Source organism: Mobula birostris, chromosome 24 (genome assembly GCF_030028105.1).
Source record: "Mobula birostris isolate sMobBir1 chromosome 24, sMobBir1.hap1, whole genome shotgun sequence".
Lineage (NCBI taxonomy): Eukaryota > Metazoa > Chordata > Chondrichthyes > Myliobatiformes > Myliobatidae > Mobula > Mobula birostris.
The window spans coordinates 19,712,793-19,738,252 of NC_092393.1; the positions used below are offsets into that span (position 1 = coordinate 19,712,793).

The following is a 25,460-nucleotide window of genomic DNA, read 5'->3' on the forward strand; positions in this document are numbered from 1 at the left end:
GATGACCGGCATGTAGCTCCTCCAATACTTTGGCTCTCAACTTGCACGGTACAACAACTCTCAATCACCACATCAGGCAATCCCTGTCAAGTGCAAGCTCATCCTGGCACTGGTAGATACCGGAGAACTAAAATTTCTGCTGCACTTCCAGCCATTTTGGATTATCGTGTAGACCTGAGAAAGTGTGGGGTCTTTTCTGGTTTCCCATTGGATCATCTCTGCCATAATAGAGAGCCTTCTGATTTTCATTTAGGAGAATACGTCAAGAGGAGTGCCCCCTTTTGTCAGTCTTTCAGCTCAGGCCATCAGAGCTTGGAGTTCAGTTCCAATGTCCACTTTAAGGAGTTTGTATGTCCTCCCCGTGAATGCATGGGCTTCCTCCGGGTGCTCTGGTTTCCTCCCACAGTTCATAGACAGACAAGTTTGAAGGTTAGTTGGTCATTGTAAATTGTCCTGTGATTAGACAAGAGGTAAATTGGTGGGTTGCTGAGCGGCACTGCCCGTTGAGTTGGAAGGGCCTATTCTACACTGTCTCTAAATACATAATAAATAAATTTCCTTTTCCAGGGGTAAATGTGCCAATCCATCAGCATTTCCACGATTAGTTGTCCTCTTGAGTTCAATCTTGTAATTGTTTCCTCCAAGAAACAACATTTGTGCTGCTGCTGTTAGTGGCACACCTTTCTGTGGATTGAAAATTCACAACAGTGATTGATGATCAGTAATGAGGGGAACCTCTCTCCTATACAGGTACTGGTTGAAATGTTTTACACCCCAAACCAGAATCAGGGCCTCTCTGTCAATCTGTGTGTATTTTTTCTCTGCAGTGGTAAGGGAAGGGTGAAGTAAAGGCTATGGGTCCTTCACTTCCATCATTCATAACATGTGACATAACTGCACCTAAACCATAAGGTGAAGCATCACAGGCAAGCTTCACTGGATGATGTAGATTATAATGTGCGAGTACAGTGTCTGATGTCACCATTTCTTTTACCTTTTGGAAAGTCACCTCACACTGCTTTGTCCATTGCTATTTCTTCTTGATCTGTATTAATAAGTTCAAGGGATGGAGCACAGTAGCCACGTGTGACAGGAACCTGGTATGGTAATTGTCAAATCCTAAAAAGAAGAGCAACTCTGGCATGTCCTATGACCCTGGGGCATCCACCACTGCTTGAATTTCCTCACCACACTTGTGTAATCCTTGTGTGTTAGTAGTATGACCATAGTAAGTGATGCTAGGTTTAAAGAATTCAGACTTGTCACATTCTGCTCTGAGCCCATACTCTAATCTTTTTAATACGGTTTTGAAATTTTGGAGCTGTTCCTTGTCATCTTTACCAGTAACAATGATGTCATCCAGGTAATACAGAGTACTTTGACATCCTTGCAGCACCTAGTCCGTAGTTTTCTGCCAGAGTGCAGGTGCAGCTGCTTCTCCAAAAGTAAGCCTATTATAGTGATAAAGTCATTTGTGAGTGTTTATGGTGAGAAACACTTTGGACTCTTATTTCACCTTCATCTGTAGGTAGGCCTCAGCTAAGTCATTTTTGCTGAGTGATTCCCTCCAGAAAGGTTTGCAAAGAAATCCTCTCTCCTGGGAAGAGGGTACTGATCTACTTTCTGTACCTTAAAATTACCCAAAGATCCTGACAGGCCCATTCTTCTTGGCTACTGGGATCACTGGTGTTGCCCATGGGTTCCACTCAAACTTCAAAAGAATTCCTTCAGCCTCTGTGAGATCAAGCTCACTGGCTACTTTATCATGGATGGTTTAAGGAACTAGACAAGCATTGTAAAACTTGGGTGTGGCATTTTCATCTAATACTATTTTACTATGATATGTTTGAGTTTTCCAATGACATCCTGTCATACGGGGGTGGCTGGGAACGGACCCAAGTGCAAGACACAGAGACTGAAGTACTAGGGACAGGACTAGGATACAGGGCGATGGCAAGGATATGGACAGGACAACTGGGAACCCGGAACAGGTCTGGACAAAAGAGCTAGGAGCCCAGGCTTGGACTCCGAGCCAGAGACTGGACAAGGACCCAGTACCTGGGTCTTGCCTCTGGCTCAGACCCCAGAACCAGGCAAGGACGAGGCTTGGCTGGCAGGCAGGACGAGGCTGGAGTCTTAGAGACTTGAGGCGAGGCTTGGCAGGAGGCAGGAGACTTGAGGCCAGTCTTGGCAGGAGGTTAGAGGCTAGAGACTTGAGGTGAGGCTTGGCAGGAGGCAGGAGACTTGAGGCCAGGCTTGGCAGGAGGCTAGAGGCTAGATACTTGAGGCGAGGCTTGGCAGGAGGCTAGAGACTTTGAGGCTTGGGGCTAGAGGCCAGAGACTTGAGGTGAGGCTTGGCAGGAGGCAGGAGGCTGGAATCTTCAGGCTTGAGGCTAGGCAGGAGGCTGCAGTCTTCAGGCTTGAGGCTAGGCAGGAGGCTGCAGTCTTCAGGCTTGAGGCTAGGCAGGAGGCTGGAGTCTTCAGGCTTGAGGCTAGGCAGGAGGCTGGAGTCTTCAGGCTTGAGGCTCAGCAGGCTCCTCCGGGGCAGGTCGAGGTTTGCCTGGGCAGGATGCGGTACTCCTGGACAGGGCGCGGATCTTCTGGGGAGGGCGTGGATCACCTGGGCAGGGCGCGGATCACCACCTGAAGGAGGCATGAGACAGGAAGGGACAAAACCAACCGCAGGGAACGGTGAGACGGCCTGGCTTACCCGGCAGAGGCAAGGGACAGGAACGGACAGAACCAATCGCAGGTAACGGCAAGACAGCCTGGCTTACTTGGGCAAAGGCAAGGGACAGGAAGGGAGCTAGGTACAGGGTGGCGCCAGGACAAGACTGCAGGCGAGACGAGGCGAGAGTTACCAGCAAGACAAGGCAAGGCTTCAGGCAATGCAAGGCGAGACGAGAACTTCAGGTGAGGCGAGAGTTACCGGCAAGACAAGGCAAGATTTCTGGCAAAGCAAGGTGAGGCGAGAGTTACCGGCAAGACATGGCAGGGCTTCAGGTGAGGAAACAGAAGGCAGAGCAAGCGATACAAGGAATAAGGACAAGAACAATCCAGCAGCCATGCCCTGGTCTCTGAAGGTATTTATGCAGCCAGACCCAACAGGCATCAGCTGCCTTAATTAGTGCTTAACAGGAACAGAAACAGGGTTGACAGGAAAACCTGGAGCAAGGGTCGGTGGACCGGACCGTGAACCGGAATACGAACATCACGGACCAGAACGTGACACATCCTTGAACAGTACTGTGGCATCATCCAGTACCTTTCTGAATTTGCTTTCAGATGACCCTATTGCAGGTAATCTGGCATGCAAATAGTGGATGGATCTCCAACTGAGTTGTAGTTGTCTCAGACAATCACATGCCCACAATGCTGACCTCCTGTTTTTACTGCATACAAGTCCAATATGGCTAGTTGTTTGTTGTATTTCACTGTTATGATTGTGATTCCCACACAAGTTATCTTTCCTCCAGTGCAAGTTCTTAGTTGGATGTCTGCAGGCTTTGGTTCAATATATTTGAAATGCATTTCCAAAACACTTAAGGCTGATTTATACTTCTGCATCAAATGAACGCCATAACCTATGCACGTGGCCTAAGCATGTTGTGAGCATTCATACTTGTGCGTTGGTGTGTCTGCGTCGCTCTGCAATTCAGGCACGTCGCGCATGCACACACACCTGCCCGTGCAAGGCTCCATGGTCATGGTAATCTTTCTCGGGGTAAACAGTTTAAAGCGAGCGTTTTTTTCTGTAAAAGCGAAATGTGTTCTCCATAATTTCGGAGGTCAGTAAAGCTTTATGGAAAGCATTGCAGCCAGAGTTCCTTCCCTGCCCTTCAGTCGCCCAGTGGGAAGCTATTGCAGTGCAGGAGGAAATGCGATGCTACCAAGCAGACCAATCACAGTTGTTGCGGTCTGCGTTGCCGCGACATGTAGTTACGTTTTGGGAGAGGTGCGCGTTAGGCTACGGCATAGGGATCCGCGTAGGCTCTGCATAGGGTTCGCAGCGATGCCATACCCACGGCGTTGAGTTCATGCAGAAGTATAAATCAGCCTTTCGTCAGTGACAATGGACCACAGTTTGTAGCAGAACAGTTTCAGTTATTCCTGAAAATGCATGGAATAAGACCTACTACATCTGCACTGTTCCAACCAGCTACAAATGGCTTGGCAGAAAGGTTTGTCCAAAGAGTGCACTATGAGCAATCTCAGCAGAACACACTACCTTGACACTGAATCAGAAGCTTGCCAATTTCTTCCATACATATTGCAATGCAGCACCTTCCATAACCAACAACTCACCAGCTGTGCTGTTCCTGGGTTGTCCCTTGCACTCACACTTGGATCTCCTCAAGTTCAATCTCCAAAGGAGTATGCAGGACAAACAACTAATATAAATTAAGGGCTCCTCAAACAAAGAGGTTTGCTGTTTCACTCCTTGATAAGCAGTCCTGGTGAGGGACTACAAAGGTGATCAAAAGTGGGTACTTGGAAAGATTAAGGACAGAACAGGACCACCCTCCTACACAGTGGAGATTGTGTCTGATGTCATCTGGAGATGACACATCGATCACTTGAGGAAAGTAGAGTCAATTGGTAGTGAAGGAACGTGTGCAGAACTGTCAGAACCACTTCCTGCAATCCCAGAGTCAACTCCTACAACCACCATGGAGGAGGCCCCAGAACCTGAGATTGTTCCACAGACACAAGTTCAGCCAACCAGAGTGATCCCTCTTGTCAGGAAAGATGTTATCCCACACTTGTAAGAAATTCTCCACAGTGATTAAATCTTTAAGCCAGAAGGGGACAATTTAAAATTACTCTGCTGTGGATAGTAGTTGTATTATATAGTATACTGTGTATATAGTTGAGATGCATTCTATATTGAGTTCAAGTTCATAGCTAAGCAGGGTGGTGCATTTAATACTTCAGTAGTATTTGACAAGTATTGGAAATATTGTTTGATTAAATATTCATTATTTGTTTAGGTGATTCATCATGGGTTATATGTAAAAATACATGAATGGCATATGTCATTATGCCACCATGTCATATATGAGCACCTATTTAAAAGGAAACTAGGTAGACAAGTTATCCCGACTCCTGTGTACTTTTTTCTCTCAATTACTTTCTGGAGTTGCAAAACATAACTAATTACACCCATGTGACCAAATAACCTCCTGACCTGCACGTCTTTGGAATGTGGGAGGAAACCGGAGCCCCTGGAGGAAACGCAGGCGGTCACGGGGAGAATGCAGAGAATGTGGGGAATTGAACCCAGGCTACTGGTGCTGTGATAGTGTTACGCTAGATGCTACGCTTCCAAACCGCCCCATCTGATGTAGTTGTTGTACAATGTCATTATCTACTTTGGCATCGGCTTGTAATTGAATTCGACTTCTTTCCTCTCATGTTTCTTTTTGGGTTCTAAGCCAATTTAGGAGCCATGGACTCTTCCACAGATGGGACAGGTTGCAGCAGACCGTGCTGCTGGGTAGCTATATTGTGAGGTGGTGCTCCTTCTGCAGAACCTCTTTGCTTGCAAATCATGGCTTTGACTTTCTTAATACCACCTCAGTGCTTCTACTCCATTTTGAGCCATCATGTGTAGTAGATTCCCAGTAGTAAATGGGGTTATTGCATTTTCTTGAGGAACTTTGGCCACATCCTCGAACCTTTCTCTGCATTTGACCAGTAGCTTCTTCGCCATAGCAGAACTTGGAGTGGATTGTTCATTTTAATGGCCTAGTGTTATTTATTTGAACAATGTGGTCTACCAAACATGGCGCCAGAATGCAGCTGGGACCTCAATGCTGGGAATTTTGTCCCAGAAGACGTCACCGAAGTCAGTTCAATCTCCGCTGCAGTGAATTTGGAGAATTTGTGGTAGAAGGTATTGATAATATTTTTCCAGTGTATTGAGATGCCTGCTATGGATATTCCAGAAGCATATAGGAGGAGAGGGCTCTTGCGCCCATTTACTGCTCTCTGAATTTAAACCTGCTTACATCCTGAAGAGGGAGAACATAGACAGACTTTAATTAATGCCCTCATGCAATATTATCCTGGCAGTGGTCTTCCTGCTCAGTGCAGATAGGTTCTGAATCTTTTCTTTCTTCAACTGAAGAACTGCTTTTAACCCGTAAGTCTTTACTTGGGTTTGCGCCTTGCAACCTTTTGATTCACTTTCCATAATGCAATAGGTTTCAAATCATTGATGTCTTTTCAGCAGCTATTACATTCTTAATTTAATTTTAACTTTTTCTTGCCCATATTTTACAATGCTAGGTTGCATTTTATGTAACTGAAATCATAATTATTTGTTTCTCAAGTTCTTTGTAGCCCAAACCTTCTCTGATAGGAACATCTTTTTCTAAAATTTGTTCTACTGTTTTTGAGAAAGGTGTTAACTATTGAAAATATGGACAATAGTCTTATTTTAGATAAAGTTCCAGGTTCATGACTCATAATGTATGTAGCTACTGCTTTATGTCGGAAACGAGTGTCACCTCTTTGAGTATTGATCCAGAGGAACTTGTGTCAACACAAGAAAACAGGAAAATGAGAGCAGATCCCTTTACATCTGCCCCATTGTTAAATATGACCATGACCACTCTGTCCCATGCTTTCATTTCTCTGTTAATCCAGATTCACGAAGGCCTTAATTACCTGATTTTTCAAATAATTATCTGCTACCCTTTTATGTACCTACTGTGACAGCCTCCATAACCTCAGACTAGAGAACATACAGAAATTTACCACTGTGCTAGAAAGAATTCCTAAAGACCAGTTTTAACTAACTATCCCAGTTTATCAGGTAACTCTACTTCCTGATTTGAGAATCTCCCTTTACTGGAAATAATGCAACAGCTGCCCTGTTCTGGTCCTTTAAGCTATAACTTGTTTCAATAAGATAACTGATAAAAATAAGATCGTACTCCTTCGACTTTGTTGGGCATTTGAGATTGGACTGGCAATATACAGTGATGTTTTGCAGATAGCTCATAAAACTACTGCATATACGTCTTCTGAAGAGCTATTGCTGTAAACTGCAGCCTGTAATTTCCCTTTAAGAAACATACTTTTGAACTGCCTTAACCCACTAGTGATTTTACAATATCCTGAAGGAATCAGCAAACTTGACTCTCAAGAACGCTGGTACAGGAACTAGAAGAGTATGAAGGGCAGCCATTGCCGGAAAAGTTGGCACCAGGGCAGAGCGATCCAGACTAAAGTGAAATGAAACACAACCACTGCCACCTAGCATCCTACTAGCCAACACACAGGCACTGAAGGGCAAGATAGAGGACCTTAGGGCAAGATTGCTGTATCAGAGGGAAATGAGGGATTGCTGGGCTCTTTGTTTCACTGAGGCATCGCTCAACCCTGACACGCCGTACACAGTAATCCAGCAGATGGACTGAATTACTGCATTGGGATTGGCAATTGGGTGGGGTGTGCTTCACAAGGAGCTCATTGTGGTGCTCAGACAAAGCTGTCCTGTCTCATTCTTGCTCCCAGTATCCTGAATATCTAATGATTAAGTACTGATCATTCATCCTATTGAGGGAGTTCTCCAGTGTGATCCTGACTGCAGGTTACATACTCTGCCAAAGGCAGATGTCAATCAAAAACTCAACATATTGAGTATCATGATTAACAAACAAGAAATAGCCTACCCTGACATCCTTCACCTCTTTGCCAGGACTTCAGTCAGGCTAGTTTGAAGAAATAGCCTCCAATTAGCATCAACTCATCACTGGACCCAATACACTCAACTATTGTTACACTGCCATCAAAAATGCTTACAGTTCCATCCTTAGATCGCATTTCGGGATACCTTCTCCTACCTGCACATAGGCAGAGGCTAAAGAGTGGTAAGGACATCAAAGAGGTGATCACGAGAGACAGAGGAGCTGTTATGAGACCGCTTCAAGTCAGTTGACTGGGCCATATTCAGAGACTCAGCAGTGGGACTGAATGGTTGTTGTTAGGGCATTTTCTGGAGTTCCGCTGTGATGTCACAGAAGACTTGCTTTGTGTGCCAACAACCAGGCAGAGCCCATAGCAACACCCTCCCTTTCCAATTTGACTGCCGGCCAGATTATAGAGCCGGTGAGGTCAACATTCAGGTTAGACAAACGGTTGGCGGCAGCCTCTCTTGCGACTGTTGGTCATCCACAGATGTACACTCGAGGTTTATTAGGGTGACCGGCAATGTGAAATGTTTATGGACACAGGGTCAATGGTATCGATAACTGATCTACCCATGCCCACGACAGGAGAGGCAATTTACACTATCAGTGCCTGGAAGTGAAACAATAATGGCAGAGAGATGTGAGCCTCAGATTCTTGAGTTAGAAGGTGTGCAGCTTCCTGGAGATATTTGGGGTGTGTCCAGACAATGAGGCCACTGTCCTGGGGAGAGGCACACTAAGTAAGGCAGGTGCTATCGTAGACTCAGAAAGAGGAGAAATAACATGGACAAGACAGGAACAGCGATCATCAATGATCCACAGACCAAACAACATGGCTCACAGAAAGACGGCAGCCCCAAGCAAAGGCAGGAGATAGGATGTGAATCATGTCAGGAGGTCCCAAGGGTAGGGGCCAAACACAGTGAAGAGCTGTTATAAGTAGTGCAGCTGCCTGCAGAGGTAGCAGCAATTAAAGACACACCAGAAAGAGGAGAGTAAAGGTGCAGAAAGGGAATGAGTGGGCAAATCACGGGGCAAAGTTAGCAACAGAAGAGCATGAAATTGAAGAGGAAGAAGTTACTGGAGATGTGAAGGACCATTGTTACATATCCCGTGAGCATGATGTAATGTTCTTGTGAGTATTATGTCATTATCTTGTGATGGGCATGATGTAATTGTCTCATGACAGTGGGGTGATGTGATGTCATGTGATGGCATGGTATATAAGAAAAAGCCCACCACGGTGATGCAGTTCTCTATTTTATTTTTAGTGTAACGTTGTGCCAGCAGTTTCGAAAATCGCTGCCAGTTTTTGTTTGTTGCACCTTTGTTTTCCTTTACAGTCCAGTATCGGAGAGTGAAGACATTATCAGAATTATCCGAGCAAAGGATTGGGTAGAGTTAATGTCATTCAGTTTCTTGGGAATGATCGACCTTTTTAATCTTCCTTTGGGAATTGTGGCATGCACATTTGAGTAAAACCTCTGCCAGGGCGGGAGGATTTGTGCAGTGACACCCTCCAGTCAAAAGGTCAGTTCCTTTATTTCTTTGTGACTCCTTTGGACAAGGCATCTCTCAGCTGAGATCGACAGATGCATCATTGCTTCGAAGAAAACATTGTTTTGGGGAAGTCTCTCCTTAATGACTGTATAAATCATATGGACTTTAGAATTTACCACTTTAAGTCTCTACTTGGATGAGAACAGAACAGTTTATAAGTTTGACTGTTTGTTTGATATACTCTCTTAACTGTTAACATCCGGTTAAGTTAGTTGTTAGTTTACTTTTCGATGTTTTGAGTAGAGGCTAATAAATATTGTTGTTTGTTTATAAAACCTGACTCAATTTCATATCCATTGTTACTGGACATGTAACACCATTGTAATTAGGTCAATACATTGCGGAACGCAGCAAAATAGCTGATCAGAGAAAAGTCAGAGGGAGAGGAGATAGTCCTCCCACAACTGAGTAATCAAGTCATGGTGAGAGAGCTGCCTGAAAAGGCAGGGTTTGCTCCGACATAGATAGAACCACAGGTTATACTTTTGCAAATGACACCTGTGTTTGTGTGCCAATCCGGCGAGTTAGACAGACTCAAATTAAACTATATGACTCATCTTCTTGTCGCCCTCACAGACAGAGCAAGAGATCAGGTGACACGGTAATTGCAGAGAACCTAACTGATGAACACCAGCTGACTGCATCAGATCTGACCACAGCTGACAAAAGCACACTCACAACAAACGCAATTGCGGAAGACACAGATCGGGCGTGACAGCAAGCTGTGAACGGTGTGTTAAAGTGTAATGGTAACTGTTCTGTAATGAAGGCTGGTTCTTGAAGGTAGTTGGTTAGTTGGACAGATCAGAATAGAAAGGTATTTTGGAAAGTAGACGGGAAGAGATCCAAGTTACAGCAGAGACATCAGGTTCACAGCTTCGATGGCGTGGCAGACTGAGAAAGAGAAGAAATTACACGCAGTGTCTGAAGGCAGTCACTCCAGCCTGAATGGGGAATGAATACAAAAGAGCTGGGCCTTTCAGTGGTTGGACCAGCGATCAAATGTACTGTCCGGGAGGGGTCGCCGTTCAAATAGAGAACAGCCCACCCCCTCCTGTACATCGATGAACGGGTCTGAGAGACTAGTTGTCAGGTTCTGACTATCTTTTGTCATTGCATGGAGTGTGAATTGTTGCCAGCAAGCCTGATACATTTACCCTGTTGGTGCTCCTGAGCAGAGAGTAACCACTGAGAACTACTGCAAAGTTTTAGCTATCAGAGAATGAAGGGCTGATGATAAAGAATGAGATTAAACCACAACAGCAGGGAAAGAGGTGATGGGCATACGAATGACAAAGCCGCTTTTTTAAAGACTGTTGGTCAAATTTCTGGTATGATCTATGCTTAGAGTCTTGGCCATTAGGGGTGATAATGTAGATGTAGGTGCACATAGGGATATGATCTGTAATTGTCCAAGGGGGTCTGAAGTGCGGGGTAGTTTTATAGATCCTCCTTAAAGTTCAGCCTTTTCTGGAATAAATTTATTTTTGTTCAGGTGGGCCAAGAGGAGGGACTGTTAGGGTGTATTCTAGAGTTAAGGAAGCAGTCTTCACGTCTGAATGTGGATTGTAGATTGAATTTAAAATGCTGCTCAGAACAATGGTGGTTTTGGAGTTACAGACTGGGGCTACGTCCACACTACGCCGGATAATTTTGAAAACGCTAGTTTCGAGTAAAAACGACAGGCATACACACTAAACGTTTTTCAAAACATCTCTGTCCACACTAACACGGATATTTGGGCGAATCTCCTCTACTGGGCATGCGCAGGACACACAGAAAACAAGTGAAGAGGAAATGGTATGCTTGGTGCAAGTTTGTCCAGTTACAGAGTAGAAAAACTTAAAAGGAATTGCTCTTGGCTCTCATGCAGGAGGACTTAAAACTAAAAAAAAACAAATACTGGAGCGTATAGAGGCAACCGACAGGGAGTTCATGGACAGTATGACCCAGCTGACGACGGACATTGAAAAACTGACTAACTCTGTTGCATTAATAAAGCACCTTGTTAAATGTATAAAACATGTCTGCATCAGTGTTATCTTGTATTTCAATACAATGTTACATTAGGCTGTTACACAACTATTGTCAGAGACGTACTTGCATAAATAGGTAAACCACCTTCATACAAGCAAGGACAGAAAACAGGGCAAAGTGAGTATACTTATTCATTCAGTAAGCTATGGGTCAAAGTATTTGGTGAGTACAGTTCTAACTCTTCTGGCTTCAGTTTTGTTGCCGTCTGTTCTGAAATTCTTAGGTTCTGCGAAGCACAGAGTCAAATATGATTGTACGCTCTAGTATCAATTGTTTGGCGACAATAAAGTAGTAATAATAATAATAATAATAAGGAGAATAAAACAATGAAATGCCGTGCTGCCACCATCTGTTCCGGCACGTCATGACAGCGGTTTTAAAAAGCTCTGGTTACCCCGTACACACTGCAATGGATATTAGGCGTTTTCAGATTTATTCACTCTGGAGAACGTTTCTGAAAATCTCCATTTTCGGGGGATGAAAATGCCGTTTTAGTGTGAACAGAGGGTCAAAACGAAGAGAAAAAGCTTTGTTTTCAAAATTACCTGGCACAATGTGGATGTAGCCTGGGATTGATTGCAAAATAGGAAACACCTCATTGATCTGAGATGTCTGCATATGCATGAAATGCAACTGAGAGACAGCAGTAATTAACATTCAGTTTAGAGTGTCTGGAGTGTTGATGTGAAGATTTAGGTGTTTCAAAATTACACATCAGTCAAAAGAATCTTTATGAATGCATTGTAACCATAGAAATGTACGGCTGTTACCTTTGTTCTTTAGCATATAAAAATGTCATGTAATGTTGGGTCAAGGAGCCTGTCTCCAGAGTGACTCCAATTTTTATACTGCCAGCTGGGTGTCTTTTGTCTACATCAAAACAGGTCAACAGCAGATGATATTTCATTTGCTCTTCACTCAGCTCTGGAATGGCTTTTGTCAACAGTCACAACAGTCATCATGGACTTTAAAAAGACACTTGTTGATGAGTGTGTCCCCACAAAATTACTCAGGGTCTTCCCCAACTAGGAAGCCTTGATGAACAAGAGATCTGCAATCTTGCTGAGGGCTAGGTGGGTGGTGTTCATGACTGATGACTCAGGAAAATACAAGCGGTCCAGGCACGATCTCCGGAAATCTGTCTCACATGAGAAATGGCAATTCTGAATCAAACTTGTATTACAAAAGGATGCTTTTCAGCTGTGGCAGGGATTAAATGCTATCGCCTCCTGCAAAGCAAAACCAAGCAACGTATGTATGTGACAACAAGGTTTCGCCTTGAGATGAGCTCAATGCTTCTTATGTTTGCTTTGACCAACAGAATGTGGAGGCAACTTCAGGAACTCCCACAGGCTCTGACGACCCTGCAATTTCAGCCTGAGGCTGATGTGAGAACATCCTACAGGACCCATTCTGTGTACCAGGCTGAGTACTGTGCTAATCAACTGGCTGGAGTGCTTACTGATATCTTCAAGCTCTCAATTCAGCAGTCTGAAGTACCCACCTGCTTCAAGCAGGCTTTGCTTGTACCAGTGCCTAAGAAGAATGATCATCATCTAGAAGCACTTACACCCACTGTGATGAAGTGTTTTGAGAGACTGGTCATGAAGCATATCAACTACTGCCTGAGGAGAGGTTTGGGTCCGCTCCAATTTACCTACATCAAAACAGCTCAACAGCAGATGATATTTCATTTGCTCTTCACTCAGCTCTGGAATGTCTGGACAATGAAGGTGCATTCATCAAGATGCTCTCCATTGAGTACAGCTCAGCATTCAACTCTATCATCCCCTTGAAACTCATCACTAAGCTCCAGCTCTGAGGCCTCAATCCTTCTATGTGCAATTGGATCCTTAATTTCTTCACCTGTAGACCCCAGTCAGTTCGGATTGGCAACAACATCTCCACAATCAACATCTGCACAAGTGGATGACAAGGCCGTCTGTTTAGCCTCACTGCTCTACCTGCCTTCTACCTACGACTGTGAAGCTAGGTACGGCTCCAGTGCCATATTTAAGTTTGCTGACAGCACCATTGTTGTTGGCAGAATCAAAAGTGGTGATGGATCAGCTTATAGGAGGGAGATTAGAAATGTGTTTCTGGGATTGGTAGAGCCTGTGATTTACAGTTTGGAGATTGAGTGATCCAGTGCTTTACTGGCTCAGAGAAGATTCTAGGAAGCAAGCACATGTTCAACTCTATTTCACCATTAATTGCTGATTAAAGTGTTGAGGAAGACTGAGACATCGAGGCAGAAGGCGAACGAGTTTCAGCATGAACTCCCTGCATTCTGATCGCTGTCGGAGGAGTCTGTGAGTGGTCTGTCGCTGTGTGGCTCACTGTGGCAGGTGGGTAGGCCTCTCTGCTTCATGTGGGGTCTCCCTCTTGCGATGAATGTCGGAGATATCATAGGATGGTATCGTGGTTCTGTGTGTATGGACTGGACTGTTGCACTTATGGATTGTGGACTTTTTCAGACTTACGGTTTTTATACTGTGTTTTTTTTTAAATCGCTCGTACAGACAGAATTGATGGCTTCGTGGCCAAGATTGCAGACAATGAAAAGATAGGTAGAGGGGCAGGTAGTGTTGAAAAATTAGAGTGTTTGCAGAAGGACTTAGAGACAAATTAGAATAAGTGGCAGATGGACTGCAGTGTAGTGAAGTATATAGTCATGCACTTTGGTAGAAGGAATAAAGGTGTAGACCATTTTCTGAAAAAGGGAACAAATCAGAAATCAGAGATGGATGGAAAACCATTTGGGAGACCTCATGCGGGATTCCCTCAAGGTTAATTTGCAGGTTGAGTCAGGGGCAAGGAAGGCAAATGCAATTTTATCATTCATTTCGAGAGGACTAGAATTATAGAAGTAAGGATGTAATGCTGAGGACTTATAAGGCATTATTCAGATTGCACTTGGAGTACTATGAACAGATTTTGCCTCCTTATCTATGAAAGCGAGCAAGCAGACTGAAAGCAATATCTTTCCCACTGGGTAATTGTCTGAGTTCACATGTTACAACGTGTATAACAAACTTGGATTTGGTGAGGACTATGGGAAAATTGCTGTCTCCAGTACGAAAGGTGCAATAAAATATTTAACCATTGCAAAAGCAAACAGGATCAGAGTTAATGACTCATACTTCCACTGAATTCCCACCTCCTTTGCCATCTATGGATCATGAGACCAAATCTTTGGGTAATATTTCAACATCTTCCAATCAAAAATTTCCAGAATCTGCAGAATCTCGTTTTCTCTTTTTCCAGTTGCTTGGTTTTAATGAAACGAAAGCAGTCGGCATTCCACTTGCTACCTTGCTGACAAGAAGGACAGACAAAGGTCTTGGACAAACAGGGATTTTAGAAGAATAACAGAAAATAAGTAAAAACAACACAAGTTGTTTCATGATAATCAATTTATTAAGAACACCCAGTTCCAAAACTTATCTTTAATGTTTACATAGCTTTCTTTAATACATTGGCACCTACACTATTGCCGTTATATACACAAAGCAAAATTTCCATTGTTAAATGATACACCATAAGAAAATATATAGTATTTACAAAGTGCAAAAAAGTAAGGCAAATATGAATATAGAAAGAATTTAGCCCACAGGATTGGTCAAAGTTACAATGACACTTTTGAGGCAGTTTGATTTGGCAGACATCATGTACAAATGGATTGTTTGCTCCCTACATTTCTTTTGATTGCCATCCCGGAAAATCATTTGACAGTTGACTTATTAACTTAACGATATACAATGAAGGAAGATGCCATTCCTGAAATGTGATTCATTTGAATAGATAAAACTTCCTTTGAAATTGAATGGTACTTTTGCAGGACTTTTGCAACTCAAGAGGGCAGTACCACCATAAATAAATATAACGAGACAACAATTTATTCAAAATGGTTGTATATTAAGATCTTGTATACACTGAGGTAATGGCCCAAGTGCAAAGGTTATAATGCTGGAATTTAAACTCAACCAGCTCCTGTTAAATACTTCCCCAGTCATATGTGAGAGGCAACCTACAGGGAAAATGAAGGCAAGATGTGCTCAGGATGTTAGAATGGTCAATAATGCTACAAGCACATGATCTATATGGACCAAAGGACAGAAAAAGAGGTATAGGTAGCAAAAGAGAAAGCACTTGTAATATTCAGAGGTAACTGTAAGTAGGTATGTACTGATAAGAAACTGGCTGGTACAATCATTATAAACATGTTAAGTCAGCAATGCTAGTGTGATAATGGTACGATTGAGAAATTTAAGCACTTACTTGTGATATTCCATGCATGTCACTTTCATTTGTTGGCAACCACCGTAGTTATATTTGGATGTGCTTTATCTGATATACTGACAAACCAATGTACCGATGGTGTCATTCTAACATCTCTACCTGTGCTTCTAGCATTTGTGGTTGTGCAGAATATTTTTTTAGTGTGCTGATGACGCAAGTCAGACATCCCATCCTCTAACCAGTTTACATAAATACCCGTATCATGAAGAGATTTTCTGCTACAATTGTAAAGCGTTAGTCTTTTCCAACTAATGTTAGTTTTGAGAATATGCTCAGTCTATGCAGTATTTGGCCTGTTAATGAGGATTGTTTTGTGTTTCTTTTAGTATGTGTCCTGTGATTCTCCACTTGGACAGTTTAGTAAAACATAGGTGAAGAATTTTGTGTAGTGAATTTTAAATGTACAAATTAGAAATTTGGAATTGTGTGCATTGTTTCATTTTGGTGTATTAGAGAATGGGTAAATTAAAGCTTGACAGTTATACAAACAATATTTCTCCTTTGTACTATCACTGCCAATTCCAATTAGCAGTGTCTGAACCACATGGAGAATTCCAAGTCAAATCTCGGAAATCAGTGTGCCTTCTCTTAAAGGAAATGGGAGTAATGTTTGTAGTGGCTTTGGTGGGAATCGGAGTTTCCATTTTCTGAAAAGTTGTATTCCATTAGCTTCAGGCACCAAAGGTGGTAAAGAGCATAGCTTTCATAATGATAGATTATTCTTATCCTTTTTAGGCCATGACTTATTCACACGCAGTTGTAAAACTATGTTGAGGGCCACTGGGAAAGGATTTTCCCTTTTTAATGAATGATGCAGCTCAAACAGGAGTAATACTGAATTTCAAAACTATTGAGGCCCTCCCACACTATAGTACTTCACAAATACCTCCGGCATTCAGCTTGAGGTGGGAATTAGTTCAGGCTGGTGTGGTGGGGTTTAGTAATGTGTAGAGGAGGAAGATGGGAATTATAATCTTGGTAATATCGTATCAAAATCAGGCTGATTTATAATGTACTAATGTCATTGTATCATCACTGTGTCTTGTACTGCTCAATTTGACTGCAGGCAACTGCAGAGTTAGCATTGTTCTGAATGGAACAAATCATGGGAAGTTCTCCAGTGACTTCTGCTGGTAAGATGATTCAATATGCCAGTATTTTTGTTCTGATTCTTTAAGAGTTATAAGTGTTCATTTGTCTCAAGTGGAGATTAATTATATTGACAGAATTTAGTGTGGTTTTGTTGATCACTGGTTTCCATGCACATGAGATTCTTTATTTTAGCATGCAGCTGTAGCTGTTACAAATGGTTTCTTTAAAGAAATAATTCTGTTTTGTGTCTTTTTGAGATTAAGAAATCTTGCATCTACTTGCTGATCACAGCAGAATGTCTGATTTTGATTGTAAGGATCACTCACTGGGGAACAATAAGATGCACATCAATAAATGGTTTGGTCAATATTGGTTGTGAATCTTTGGAACTCTCTTCCATAAAAGGCAGAGGTAGAAAGATACTTGAAAGGGAGAAGGAGGTGAAAGATAGCTGCAGGTAGGTGACAGAGTCCAACTGAGGTCACAAATGGATCATCCATCATCTTATTAAATGATCAAGCAGCACACACAAAATGCTGGTGGAACACAGCAGGCCAGGCAGCATCTATAGGAAGAGGTACAGCCGACGTTTCGGGCTGAGACCCTTCGTCAGGAGGGTCTTGACAAAGGGTCTCAGCCTGAAATGTCGACTGTACCTCTTCCTATAGATGCTGCCTACCTTCTGCGTTCCACCAGCATTTTGTGTGTGTTGCTTGAATTTCCAGCATCTGCAGATTTCCTCCTGTTTGCGTTATTAAACGATTGTCAGGATTGATGGCCAAGTGGCCTCAACTCATACATAATTTGTATGTTCGTATGCCTCTCAAATGGATCAAGAAATCTACCAATGTCTTAATCTTTCATTGAAGATAGCAAATAATATTTTCCTAAAATGTTAGACACACACTCATGTCAGCAGAGTATTACAGTACCATCTGAGTAACAAGGCTGTATGAACATGAGCAGGATTAAATGAAAGTTAGTATGACATCATGCACAGTGTAAAGGTGTACAGAGTGTGCTAAATTTGAATGCTGGTGATCACTATTACATTTTGCACAATTTTATCATGATTTGGCAATTCTGTCGTATTCACTGGGAATTCTCTTTAGCCTTGCACAGGTTGTCAGTTGTGGATTGACTGGCGATTATAATTTAAAGCAGTGTAATATTGTGTTACTCTGTTGTGTTAAAAATATACTGCAATCATCCAATATGTTTGTTCACAAAGAATATCAAAGCCCTTCATACCTTGATGTTGACCTGGGAATGAGATATACTTATTAGAATAAAAGTCTATACATTCCAAGTATGATTTAATTCAAGGCTACTTTACAATATTGCTTATGGTTTGGGTGGGGGGAGTCAAAAGGAACAGAAAATAAGGAATCCATTGATGCCTGACTCCATCTAATGTCAAGAAGCTAATCAGGCCTCTACCCAATTAATACTTGGATGGGAGAACATTAGGAAAACCAGATGTAGCAGGTTTTTACTGAAAGAGATGAAACTGCCTGGTTACTCTGTCTAAGAATCAGCTCTAATACAAAACAAATTGTAGGTATGCCATTGACATTGACAAAAGAGAACTTGGACAATGAAGTGCTTTTGAACAGACATCAAAAGATAATTACTCACTACAATTCTTATAATGATATAGATTTTTTCTGACTATTTGGAGAAGTCCATACTTGAAATTTCAAGGTAGCAAATAAGCAAGGAAACTAGAAGGTTCAAAATATAGTCGGTAATAAATATTAATTCACTGCACAGTACCTTTCAGATATGGCTTTTACATTTTAGAAACTAAAGGTGAACTGAACAATATTAATTTATGTTATTACTATACAAGAAAATCCTTAGCTAAAATTTCAATCACATCACAAAATGTGCCCAGAGATTTCAGAATAGTTAGCTGTTCCAAAATGAGCACATTGATTTACATTTATTGCAAATAACATTGCAAAAAGGGATAATATAAAGTACAAAATGGTACGAAAATAATTCTTTTCTGAGCACTTCTTTGGTTTGAATAAAATTTACCAAAAATAAACTATGTTCTTTACACTAAGACGAGGGTTGGAACTATTGTCACCAACTTCTTGTTTGGTGTTGTTCCCTTTCAAATTGATTCCTTATTTATCAATTTTTTTTAACATGGGCCTATGAGTTGCTCACTAAAAATAGTTAAAAGAGATCATGTTGGTCAATATCCAAGTTTGCGCTCAGGATTATGCTTGCAGATCTACGTAGGGAGTTCCAGCTTCCGAACTAGCAGGGAAAGCTTCTTTTGTTTCAATTCGATTTAAATCTGCAATTGCAGAATTCACTGCTTTTTGTAGAGTGGAGCTTCATTATGGGTGGATGAAGGCAGGAAATGTTTTCTCATAACATCCTAAGTAAAACAACAAATTCTCACTTACCCATCCCATTTCCTATATTTTCAGGTCAGCAAATAGCAATAGAAATACATAGAACTACAATGCATAATTTCATACTCGCTGATTTTTTAAAAAAAATCATACCAAGTATCTGCATGGAATGCCTTCTAAAATCTTAATACTTAGCAGACATTTTTTATATATATATATATATATAAAATATTATATATATATATATATATATATATATATATATATATATAAAACAAGCAAAATGTGACAAACTTTTCTACTCTTAATTGTGCAAAGTGAACAATAAAATATGTATTCACAATATAAAGAATAAAATACTTGCATAAATTAGGGTGACTTTGCAAGTGTGGTTCAGAAAGGATGCAAGTATTTTGTTCAAGATAGCAAGTATTGCTTGCTTAGTAAAGAATATTCCTCTGATAAAAATTATATAAAAATCTTGCAAAATTATGAGTAAGTTCAAGCTATGTACAAAGCAAAAATGCAGGCTGTGTGCACAAGGTCAAATTGAGAGTTGGCCGGTTTTTCTCACCTATATACTGCCCCGCCAACTTAGTCGGATTTAGACTTAAAGCAGGTGTCCTCTCGGTGATTCGACCGCGTTCACTTTCCACAGTAATACATAACTTTATGAAGCTTTTAACTCATTCAAGCAGTGCTACATGCAACAACTACAGGCAACCATCTTGTAGCCAAATGAATTCCTCTATTTACTTTACAGTTGCCAACATACTTGTATACACAAGGAATATGCTTCCTTTTTATTTGTTTTGCCATTTAAATGGTTTTAAATTTACCTGTTGTTTCTAGTTTCCTGAGCATGTTACCATTGCAAGTTCATGGCTGTGTTTAAGTTTAGGTCTGTAACGTCCAGGAAATCTGCAGAGAAGATGCTCGGGGTGGAGGAACCAGCCGATCCAAAGCCCGCTGTTGAGCTGGGCGGTGTGAGATCTAGCCAGTCCATGTTCTCCAAGGGAGTTTCTGTAAGACCTAGGTTCATAACATGGTTATGTGTGGAAGAAGGCGACATCTGGGTCTCCATTGGTGAAAGGGGGTTTTCCAGAATTTCTCGAGTGTTCAGCATTTCTTCCCGGGAGTTGGTAGAAAAGCTCTCTCCAATGCCGTCGAGCTGGGAATCCTCACTGCCAATTTTAAGCAGTGTAATATCAGCTCCCCTGCTCAAGGAGCTGCGCGAGTTAAGGAGAGCCTCGAGCTGACTGTCACTGTTGCTTGCACAATGGTCAAAGGAGAGCGGAGGAGGCGACATGTGGTTAAAAGGACTTGTTGAAGACCTAGGTGCAGTCACAGTGGAGGCTCCTGAAGAGACTGTGATTTGAGGCACCGATTTCTGAGCACAGTGGTGATCAGTTTTGGCATTTGGTGGCATTTCTGCAAAGTAAACAGCTCTAATAAGAAGATACGTCAAGCAAAGCAATCCCAATTACCTGATCCCCATCTTGCCCTGCAACTCACTTGTTCAACAATTCCTCTTTGATTGCTTTGCCACATACTACGTGAGGGGTGATTTGTAGTAACCAGTTAATCTATCAGCACATTTCAGGCTTGTGGGAAGAAACCAGAACACAAAAGGAAAACGCATGCTTTCTCATGGAGAACACACAAACAAGGCCTGGATTCGGATTCAGCAGAGTATGCATACTGTGCGTTGCCTTTTTAAAGAGCTTTCTGGCATGGAAGAATTTTAGTGCATAACATTTTATAAATAATATACACCCAGTCAGTAAGTCAGACTGCATCTGTAGAGAAAGGAAACAGTTTCATATTGGTGGTCAGTTTGATGAAAAACCATTGCCCTAAAACATTAACTTTGCTTCCTTCTCCCCAGATTCTGCCTGAGCTGCTGATTATTTCCAACAACATTTGTTTTTACTTCAAGCTTTTGGTGAATGCAGCTTTTGTTCTTCTTTGCCCTAATACTCTTTTTCATATGCTGAGAGGGAATTCAATCTTGTCAGATCTATTTTTTTCCAAATACTTGAATTGTGGTGATCACCACTGCTGCATCTGTCTGCAAGTGTTCTGCCAATTGTCTGCCCCCCCCCCCCCAAAACAATGAAAAGATAGAATAGGGAGATGTTGTTTCGTTTGGAACAGAGTATGAACGAGAGGTGAAGTTCAGGTATATAGAATTGAAGGACATACCAAGGCTTTATTTCCCTTGAATGACAGCTTTAAAAAAACTGGCAGTAGAGATTTAAATTAATTTACAGAGGGATAGACAAGAAATGACGAAACAATCCAGCCCTGATGAACCGCTCGACCAGAAACACAGTCTGTCCGTCTCCCTCCATCAATGCTGACTAGCTCTGAGGGAAAAGATGATTTTGCACTCAGATAATGGCAGAGAATTTGGACTTTACTGATTGAAAGGGTGGTAAAATCAGAACCCTTCACAACATTTAAAATGTGTCCAGATATGATCTGAAGAACTATGACCTGCAGGACTATGGATCAAGCTCTCCTGGTTTCAGTCTCAACAGGATTTTAGTGGCCAGTGGTTGCCCCTTCTCAACTAGCACTGACATGATGGGCCGAAAGGCCACCTTTTGCTCTAAGTTTTCAATGATTCCACTATTATGACTACATCATAAATGTAACACAAGAGACTAAAAATCATCGTTTTTTAATGTCTGCCAAAATCCTTTCCTCCTCACAGACTCAATAATTTTCAAGTACATATTACATATGCAAAATCCCTCACCTCCACTCTCAATCAGCACGTCCAGCAGGTCATCCATCTGGCTTCTAGACATTTGCTGCAAAGAAACAAGAATAATCTATGTAAAGTAGGTCTCAACCAGTAAGAATATTTGAAGTCAGCTGACTAAATCATAATATAGAACTGATTAACCAAATTTACATTTAACAGATTATTAAAATGCAATAAAATCTAGCCACTGCCTTCTGAATGTTTCAAAAGGCAGTGTAAACTGTAAAATAAAAATATAAGACCATAAGACATAGGAGTAGAAACAGGCCATTCTGCCCTTTGAGTCTGCTTAAGGCTGTTTTATGACCCTCCTGTAACCTTTGATGCCCTTACTAACTAAGAACCTGTCAACCTCTGCTTTAAATATACACAATGACTTGGCTTCCACAGTCTGTGGCCATGAATTCCACAAATTCACCACCCTCTGGCTAAAGAAATTCCTCTTCACCTCTATTCTAAAAAGGCTGTGGCCTCTGGTTTATCCACATAGCCCTTGCTTAAAACAGATATTATTAAAAATCCTACAATCTTAAAATATTGCTCCCTGCAAAAAAAATTGTTTAACTATTAGTGTGACTATTACGGTGAATAAAATCAGCAGAAAAATAATGGAAAATTAATTTATAAAACAGAAGAGAAGCATAGTAGCACAGAATGGCAAATATCCAATACTGCCTGAAATATGATTGGCCACATAATTCAACTTTTTATTAAGTGTGCAAAAATGGCTCATGGTGTCAGGTGTCAAAGATTGGTTAAGACATAGGATATGGCCAGATCCAGTCTCTGCCATCTCCTGGAAGAACAATTCCATTTAATGTTCCCCAAATACTTTCAACCTATCTATTCTCTCACACTGGGCTTCCCAATTCCCTACTAAAGACCTTATATATTTGACGTTTACCATTCCAAAGTCAGTGAGTTCCTGATTGTGACAACTTACTACACATGTGGTCTCTCTTCCATGTATATGCTATGTTTCCTTGTCCTTGAATCAGTTGGTATTGGAATTTATTCTATCTGATATAGTCACGGTCTATCAAATCTCCTCTCAGCCTTCTTTGCTGCAAGAACAACCCAGCTTCTCCAGTTTAACCATTCAAATGACACTAAACTGTTCAGGATAAAGTATTATAGCTTATTAATAGTTACACTCACTAACAATTAATTCTCAAACACAAGAAAATCTGCAGATCTGCTGGAGTTCTCACCTGTTTCACAGCATCTTCGTACGACGGAGGTTGTTTGATCTTGCTAAGGGTTGAATTTGAATTACAGAAGGAAGCAGTATTGATGACAAATTTTTGACCAACTTGATTTGCAGAATTAGGTACATTCATCTAAATAAAATAGTCCAACAGAAACATACAGTGATAATGAATAAATGTTGTTAGTTTATGGAATTTAAAATCATTTACAAGCTAAAATTTATGGAGGGGGTGAAAGGTAATCTCAAGGGGCCTAACTATAACTGATCAGCATCCTTACTTCCCACAATACTGCATTTGACTAAAGATGTAATTAATGCATTTATTACTACATTGTTCATCTGTCAGTTATTTCTGTGAGTTCACAAATCTCAGATCGAAACGTGACAGTCAGATCTTAGTGAAAGGAAGAATTTAACTGCTAGGCCTTCTAGACTTTTGACATGTAAACTGGATTGAAATTTGAGAGTAGAAGAACAAGAAATAGAAGCAGGAAGTGGTAATTCAGTCATGATCTGCCACTCTACGGGCTCCACATCCCTATTTTGATATTCTACTTGGCAAAGGATCGTCATGATGACCAAGAGGGGTTAACTGCAACGACACTCCCCCTTTTAACTTGGCAAAAGAGCTTTGCAACTGTCACAGATAATCATTGAACCATACTTACTGGGGAGATCTCATTGGAACCTTTTGAATATTGAAAGAGTAAATGTGGAAAGGTTGTTCCTCATGGTGGGAGAGTCTAGGACAAGAGGGCACAGCCTCAGGATAGAGGGGCGCCCTTTCAAAACAGAAATGTGGAGAAATTTCTTTAGCCAGAGGGTGGTGAATTTGTGGAATTTGTTACCACATTCAGCAGTGGAGGCCAGGTCGTTGGGTGTATTTAAGGCAAAGATTGATTGGTTCTTCATTGGACATGGCATCAAAGGTTACGGGGAGAAGGCTGGGAACTGTAGTTGAGGAGCTGAAAAAAAGAATCAGCCATGATTGAATGGTGAAGCACACTTGATGGGCCAGATGGCCTAATTCTACTCTTATGTCTTATGGTCTTATGATCTTATATCATGGCCCTTGGATTGAAAAAGAACTGTCAACCTTATCTCATCTGCTCTGGATCTCAATAACCTGCAGATGATTGCTCTTCAAATATACATTCAAGTATGGCTCAAATGGAATGAAGGCATCTGCTCCCACTGCCCTTTCAGCCAGGCAGTCAAAGACACCTAATACTTCCAGAACCTTGTTGAGAAATATTTTCTTAATCTCTCTTTGCATACTTCTACCAATAACTTTAAGTCTATTACTTCTGTTCACTGATCCTGTTGCTTAAGGAAATTGCTTTTCCTCTTTGCTTGGTCTTGGTTCCATGTAATTTTATACACCTCTATTAAGACTCCCCTCAGCCTCCTCTATTCCAATATACACAATCATAGCCTACCCAAATTTTCCTCATAGCTAAATGTTTCTAGCCCTGGCAACATCCCCATTAATCTTCTCTCCTATGCAATCATATCTTTATTAAATAATGGAGCTGATGCAGTTATTTTTGTCAATGTATCAAATACATGTCCTTGCATTGCACAGTTAAGGGTTGAGAATGGGTGAAGGTGAGAATATTATGCTATTGCATGCTCCCTTGAACAACAGCGGTACAGGAAGCACTTTTCCCATCAGTACGTCGTCTATTTCATACAGAAACTACTTATGATCAATACATCCCATTTAATGTGAGAGTGCATAGAAGTGACTTCTGAGGTAAGCCATAAACTATAAATAGCTTTGGGAGGATGATGACACCTTTGCTTGCATCTTCAGAAACAGCTCTCTTTCTATCTTTAATATCTCTTTTTTTTCCTTTTCAGGGTTCTTTTGAAGACCCTGACTTGGAGTCACATGCTGACTTGGGTTCTTTGCGGGAATGGGACCCGCTCTTGGGGTCTCATGACTGGCTGCTATTCGCTATGTCAAGGATGCGGCCTAGAAGATTAGCCTGCTGGTTTTTCAGGGCTCTGGAGGCGGGTGGACTCAAGGTCGCTGCTACCACCTGGTGCATCATGGGAGATGGAAGATCGAAAGCTGCGAGCTGGTTGTGTGCCCAAAGACCCAAGTTCTTTGGGCACAAAGCCCGGATTAACAGCATGAATCGGCGAGTTGTTTGTTATGTTTCCCCTCTCGCTGTGAAACGGGGACACCTCTTTTTCCCTTATTACGGAGAGAGAGAGAGAGAGAGAGAGAGCCTGTGGTACATCGAATTACTGGGTGAATGAGTAGTCTTTGGGGTACTGCAAGTTTGTGTCTTTATTGACATTTTGTGGCACGCTTGAGTGCTTGGTGGAGGGCGCCGATGTTTTTTTGCTAGTCGGGGGGGGGGAGTTGTCTTACTGCTGCTTATGCATGGGAGGGGGAGCTGGGA

The 25,460-nt window shown here is 41.7% G+C and overlaps 1 protein-coding gene and 1 long non-coding RNA gene across 6 annotated transcripts in view; one reads left to right on the plus strand and one right to left on the minus strand.

Annotated features, from left to right (window-relative positions):
* Positions 1–8,971: 8,971 nt before the first annotated feature.
* On the plus strand, positions 8,972–25,411 carry LOC140187315 (uncharacterized). 2 transcript variants are annotated; one of them, XR_011883061.1, is made up of 4 exons: positions 8,972–9,230; positions 9,837–9,991; positions 12,619–13,645; positions 24,910–25,411. It is a non-coding gene; the product is annotated as an uncharacterized lncRNA (long non-coding RNA). The 2 variants fall into 2 exon arrangements; XR_011883060.1 differs by lacking the exon at positions 12,619–13,645.
* Positions 17,367–25,460, minus strand: part of myocd (myocardin) — a 712,380-nt gene continuing 704,286 nt past the window's right edge. For all 4 annotated transcript variants that reach the window (XM_072242485.1, XM_072242488.1, XM_072242489.1 and 1 more), the window contains 3 exons: positions 23,048–23,176; positions 21,828–21,882; positions 17,367–20,494 (listed from right to left, as the gene is read on the minus strand). In XM_072242485.1, coding sequence (XP_072098586.1) covers positions 19,929–20,494; positions 21,828–21,882; positions 23,048–23,176 — 750 coding nt within the window. In that variant the 3' untranslated portion in view covers positions 17,367–19,928. The remainder of the gene's footprint in view (positions 20,495–21,827; positions 21,883–23,047; positions 23,177–25,460) is intronic.